This window comes from Centruroides sculpturatus, unplaced genomic scaffold (assembly GCF_000671375.1).
Source record: "Centruroides sculpturatus isolate CEXI.00-Female unplaced genomic scaffold, Cexi_2.0 scaffold935, whole genome shotgun sequence".
NCBI classification, from domain to species: Eukaryota; Metazoa; Arthropoda; class Arachnida; order Scorpiones; family Buthidae; genus Centruroides; species Centruroides sculpturatus.
The window spans coordinates 54,356-60,759 of NW_019385175.1; the positions used below are offsets into that span (position 1 = coordinate 54,356).

At 35.5% G+C, this 6,404-nt stretch overlaps 1 protein-coding gene across 1 annotated transcript in view; it reads right to left on the reverse strand.

The window, feature by feature from the left end:
* Positions 1-4,610, reverse strand: part of LOC111635756 (nucleolar protein 58-like) — a 46,201-nt gene extending 41,591 nt beyond the window's left edge. The window contains exon 1 of the mRNA XM_023380820.1: positions 4,316-4,610. Coding sequence (XP_023236588.1) covers positions 4,316-4,360 — 45 coding nt within the window. The 5' untranslated portion in view covers positions 4,361-4,610. The remainder of the gene's footprint in view (positions 1-4,315) is intronic.
* Between the last annotated feature and the right edge of the window lie 1,794 nt (positions 4,611-6,404).

A 6,404-nucleotide genomic window follows, 5' to 3' on the forward strand; every position in this document is an offset into this window, starting at 1 on the left:
GAGAATCATCAGTTTCAAGAAGTGGAAGTGTGGACTAACAAGTACTGTTTTGTGCAACAGAACAGCAGCATTATTTGCCTTTTGTGCAATGGAACAATAGCAGTGCCAAAATAATTCAACCTGAAGCGACATCATGAAAGCCAACACAAGGATTTCCTTTTCCAAGGAACGCAAACGGAAAATCGAATTGTTACGACGATCACTAATCAGCCAACAAAATGTGTTCAAGAAACAATCTGGAGAACTGGATGCGGCTGTTGAAGCCAGCCTAGAAATATCTGCTTTAATAGCCAAGAATGGGAAACCTTTCATGTTATGTTTATTGTCTCGAGGTTACAACCAAAGTGAGCGCTCAGATACCGTTCCCGTGATGCATCAGCAACGATCGCCACCTGGCGGACTCACTAATATTTTACATTTTAACATTTTAATACAATACATATTACATTTCACAGATGGCGATATGATAAAAAAGTGTCTTATCATCGCAAGTGAGATGTGTCCTGAGAAGACAGTGTTTTCAAACAATCAGTCTTAACCACATGACGATACAACAAAGAATCTCGCAAATTGCATCAGACATCGCATTAATCACTTGGAGGTCCGGCCCCCAGTCAATAAACTTAATCCTAATTTGGCCCTTCTTCAAAAAAGGTTGTGCATCCCTGCCTTAGAGGAAAGAAAGAAAGAAAAAGTGTTTTGTATTTAATATCAATTATTTGTTAATTTTGAACTCAGTTTAGTTACACCACAACAAAACAACTTCACATCTATTCACTGGGTAAAACAATTGCTTTAAATATGTATTATATGTATGTATAATCTATTGTTCTCTTATAAACTGCATCTAATTTTATATATTACTTCATATAAACAAATCTGAATGATTCTTGATTTGCCAATGTCCATAGACAGCATAAAAGCTGCTTTTGAGGAGACACGGGTTGTCTTCCAGAGGAAGTAATTTTTCTGTGTCTATAATTGGGCTTATTTTTTAGAGGAGAATTTCAAAACTTTCTCTTGTAAGTCTAAGGTTGTTTAAAATCGGTTGGCTTATAAAAAGGTAGAGTCTCTTCAATAAAAGTTTCTATCTTTTTTATTTTACCTTACTTTTCTTTTTTATTTTTTCATTTTTCTACAATTATATCTATCAATACAATAAAATCATCCTCATCGGTTTCGGAATCAAGTAGTCCTATCTGTAACGTAACATTTAAATAGCAGCTTTGACATTATTATTTGCAGGAAACTGCCATATTTCATGTTAGCGTTCGCATTTACTTTCGAACTGGACATGTAAGCACGAATACACATGCTAATGACGTCACTTCCGGTGTTCGGAAGTAGCACTATTAGCTCAGAAGTAAACGCACCCTATGTCGGATCAGAGTCAAGGCATAGTAACTTCAAAACAAAACAAAAATTAAATAAGTGTGTCAGTGTGCGTCTGTATTCAGGAATTTTCTAATATGACAGATATTCAGTACAGTGGCCTTCTGTAGTGTGACGTATGTATTTCTAATCAATTTTAACCTGTCCTACATTGTTCCCGAAAATATTCGTGTTGACCTCATTGACCTGCGTGGGTGATCCCAAATATTTTCGTGTTTACATCGAAATATTTTTTATACTAGACGTCGCTATGCATCACAATTTTTATATTAAAACGAACTTTTAAAATATAATTTTTTTTTGTTTCTATATTATTCAATATATTTATTTTTTTGTGAAACATAAAAAAATAAGTTTTTATGATACAGTAAACACGATTCTTATTTTAAAAAAAAATTTTAGGCTTAACATCGACAAAAATTCAACATGGCATCACCAGCAACAAATAAAAATTTCAACATCGAATAGGTTAAGGGTCCCCAAAGTGCTGTGCCAGCAAAATAAACACAGACACAATAATACAATAACAAAGTATAAACATTGCATGTACATAGATAAAATAGAACAAGATAACAACAGCACAACCTTATCTGCAACAGCGCAACCTTACTATCACTAAAGATATTTAGATGCCTCTTTTTGAGCTTTCCAAATTCCTTCCTGATATATTGGAGGGCCCAGAGGATGGCCAGAGACTCAGCCTAGTTAACCGTATGATTGTCCATCCTGAAATAATGCTGGTAGTGGAAGTCATTATCACTACTGCAGATGACAATGGACCCACCGACACTGTTGTCTGACCTGGACCAATCTGTATAAATATTTATTCCCTAAGGGGCAGGGTAGTGGTTAAAATGGTGGTATCATCAGCATACCCTTGGGATCATAGTGTTGTTAGGCTGATGATCTTTATACTCAGGAGGCTATTATACAAAATATTCCAAAGACAAGGCCCGGACTTTGAGACCTGAGGGCAGCCCCTATTAATGCTCTTTTGGTAGTATATTTTACCGTTATTTGAGTCCATCACACTCCTATCCTCCAGGTAGCTATTAATGATCTTGTACAAGTTATCTGGACAACCAGATTTTTAAAGCTGGTACAGAATTTCTGGCCACTAGGCATGATCAAAAACCCCTTNGAAAGTCCGTTGTTCGCAGCAAGTCCGTTGCTCGAGTCACGTAACGGTCAAACAGAAAGTCTGTTATTCGAGGCGTACGTTATACGAGGCACCACTGTATTTATTTTGTTTGTGCAACATAAAAAAATAATTTTGAACAATACAGTAAACACAATTATTATTTTTTAAAAAAAATTTTAGGCTTAACATCGATGAAAATTCAACATGGCGTCACAGGCAACAAATAAAAGTTTCAACATTGAATAGATTAATGTTCCCAGTCTTTTATGTAGCTTGTGGTATGACACCTGTAGAGGAGAGAACGACATATCCATCCTTCATAGATGCCTTATTTCCTGGGCGAGTTCTGTGTAATTTCTGATTTTTTCACTGCATATGTTTTGTATATTGTGAGTGTTTGGATATTTCTATAATGTATGTGATTTTATTGTGTTTGTCAATGAGTGTGTTGTCTGGTCAGTTGTGGTAAATTGTTTTATCTGTGATTATGGCTGTTTTAGTACATTTTGTGCGTGTTGTTTTCCAATACTGTCTGTTGAACGTATTTGTAGTATGGTTCGTGGATGCCTAATAATTTGTGTTTCTTTGCAAGCTCTTGGTGTATTATATTTGCTACTTCATTATGTCTGTGTAAATAATCTGTCTGTGCCAAGAGCTTGCAACCAGAAGTGAAGTGTGTTGTATAGTTTCTGGCATAATGTGACATTTTCTGCATGTGTCATTTGTGAGTGTTGTATCTTTGAGTATGTGTTTTCTGTAGTTTTTAGTATTTATGACCTGATCCTGTATGGCAATCATAAATCCTTCCGTCTCCCCAAAGAGGCATCCCCGAGCTAACCAGCTGTTTGACGCAGTTTTGTCAACAAAAAAACTGGGCCAGGTCATAGGGATGTCCGCCATGGAGTGCCTTTCATACTGATGATTGCTTAATGGTGTCTATACTATTTATATGTTATATCATGTCCATATGTTGTGAATGTAAATTTAATGGTGTATTATTTGAGTCTGCTAGAGTTACTGCTTTATGTAACTGTGATGTTTCTTGTTTTTTGTAGAAAAACTCTCGCAACATCTGTATTTGTTTGTAGTGGAGGTTAACTATGATGATCAGACCACATCCGCCATCTTTATGTGGAAGAATTAATCTTTCTATGGCAGATTTAGGATGATGTTGTTTATGCTTAGTAAGTGTTGTTCTTGTTTTCATTTGGAGTTGCTCAAAATCTGTGAGAGTCCAATGTATAACTCCAAAAGAATAAGTGAGTACTGGGACGACATATGTGTTTATTGCTTTAACGTCATCTTATTTCATCAGTGAATGGAATGCAAGCATAAGAAACACAATGACTGATAAAAATATGTAAATAAAACTTGAAATTAATATAATATGTAAAAGTTCACGTCACACCTTTCACCTTATGACAGCACACCGGTTGCGGAACACTCACTGGTTTAGATTAACTATATTTGGTCAATCTTTACCTATGTGCACTGTCATGGTGGTGGTCGCGACTGTTCGCTTTGGTTATGTTAGGTTAGATTAACTATATTTTTAGTAGACTATATTTTGTTCAAGAACTACCGTGAATCAATAACTAGTGACGTTAAACACTCGGCGGCTCCCCTCCGGGAGGAATCAGTCGGAAGCGCCGCCATTTTAGTTACCTAGGTTTACATTAATCTGTTTTATTAAATTATCTTCCAAATATAAATGCAATGATACAAAAGCGACACAAAAGAAAGGCACGTTTTAGAAATGTTTAAGTATTGTTGGATTCTTACCTTAAATATTGCATATCCTGCCGGAGATTCAAACAAAACTAACATCTTGGATCAAAATATAAAAGTCCTTCTCATTCACGTCTAACTTGTAAGTTGGTATTCTACGACTCGAAACTTAATCGCCGCGAAAACTAAACCAATGCGATGCACGTGTTACATGCGAAAGCGTGGGTAAAAACAAAAAAAATCAAACGAAGACAAGTTGCCAGATCGTTTATAGGATTACTCTACCAATTTAAAAAAAACAGCCTAAACATAGCCACTACCAACTCGTATAAATTAAATGATGGTTTTAAAATATTTTTTAAAGTTTTAACTTTTAGTTTGCATATTGAAAAATTATTTTTAATTGAAAATTTTAAATCTAGTTTTTATTATTTTCAAACGATCCCAACATTTTTAATAGTACCTGTTCTGAAATTTAGTAAATTACTGTATTTTGAATACTACGAATATTTCTAATAGCTGAATGGTCGCGATATGGTCGGCGTGTTGCTCTGCCGGATTCAAATTCGAGTTGTTCATTAAAAAATAAAAAAATAAAAAATTTGTATATATATTTTTTAAATAATAAAATATGATAAAAAGATAAAGTGCTTTTTTCCTTAATTAATATGTAAAAAGTTAATGGAATGAATAATTTGTAATGAATATTTTTGAGGCACCCGTAATTGTAAGAGCCGGGCCAAATGGCTCTAAAGGCCCGCCAGTGGCCAAGCGGTCTTTGTTTCGTGGGTTCGCGCCTCGCTCGGATGGGCTGACCACGTGGAGTTTTCCAGGTTTTCTCCACGTCTGTAACGCCTAAATAGGGGCCTGTTTCCCTTAAAAGACCTCCCGGAAGGATCCCCCAAGGCAGATCGCCCAAGTGTTGCGTTGCCATAACTTAACCAACAACAACAACCAAATGGCTCTAAGATAGCGTCTTCATTATTTACTGTATACTATTAGAATCATTACTTTCCTATTTGATTTACTTATTTATATTTTTCTTAAGTTTCATTCCTATTATTTTGCTCCTTAAATTTTAAATTAATTTTTCAAATTCAAACAAACCCCGCGTTTTTTTATGCAGCGAGAGTGTAGCGAAATGACGTCACGAGCAGTATTGGCCAATTAGAAACCAGTTTCAGTGTGTTCGCTTTAAAGCGCTTCTCGAGCGCTGCATAAAAAAACGCGAGGTTAATTTCTAATAATTAATCTCGATACAGGGTGACGTCTTAATCACCTACCTTCATGCCAAATTACTTAGTTTAATTAATTAACAATTAGCTCATTTCTAGCCCGAAAATCATTCGATATGGAGATGTGTTTGAATAAATTTGAGAGATAAGATCGAATAAAAACACTCTATAGAATGAATTTTATGCACTTATATATTTACTTTTTTCAAATATAAGCACAGCATTTACATCGAATATTCAGAATATTATTTAAACATTCATAATTCATCATTATAAATCGATAAAATTATTCATTCACAATAAGCATAAATCTCACCGAAGCTACAGGCTTTCTTTCAACATTTATCTGCTACACTTGCCTTCTTTTTTCGATTAGAAGAGAAGGAAGATCCTTTTTGAAGTGAATATCTGAATGATATAGCCACAGGAAACTTCTTTTTTAACTCTTTCTGCCCTGTGGACATTAAGAAAGCCTCTTTTAGCAGGCCTATTATGGATTCGGCCAGGCCCACAATGGGACGACCGGGTGGGGAGGGACGGGGCCCGACATATCCGAACTGACCACCCCCTGAAAAATTTTTGGAAATTTCTCGACCCGTTCTGATTCGATCCTGGGTCCCCCAGAGCGGTAGGCTGTCACCTTGACTGCTCGGCCATCCGGCCGTCAATATTTTATTTACGGGTTTTCGGGCAAACGTCCCAACACACTCGTTACGCCACAGGATACTAATTAGGATCTATAAATTTACAAAGTAAAGTAGTTTTTTATATAAAAAAACAAGTCTTAAATAAATATCATTATACTAACTTGATAAATCCTCATAAAGATAGAAAAACCGCTTGTTTTGAGGATTATAATACGTTTCATTGCAAATTACATTGAATACAGTACTTCCGATAATTCGGAG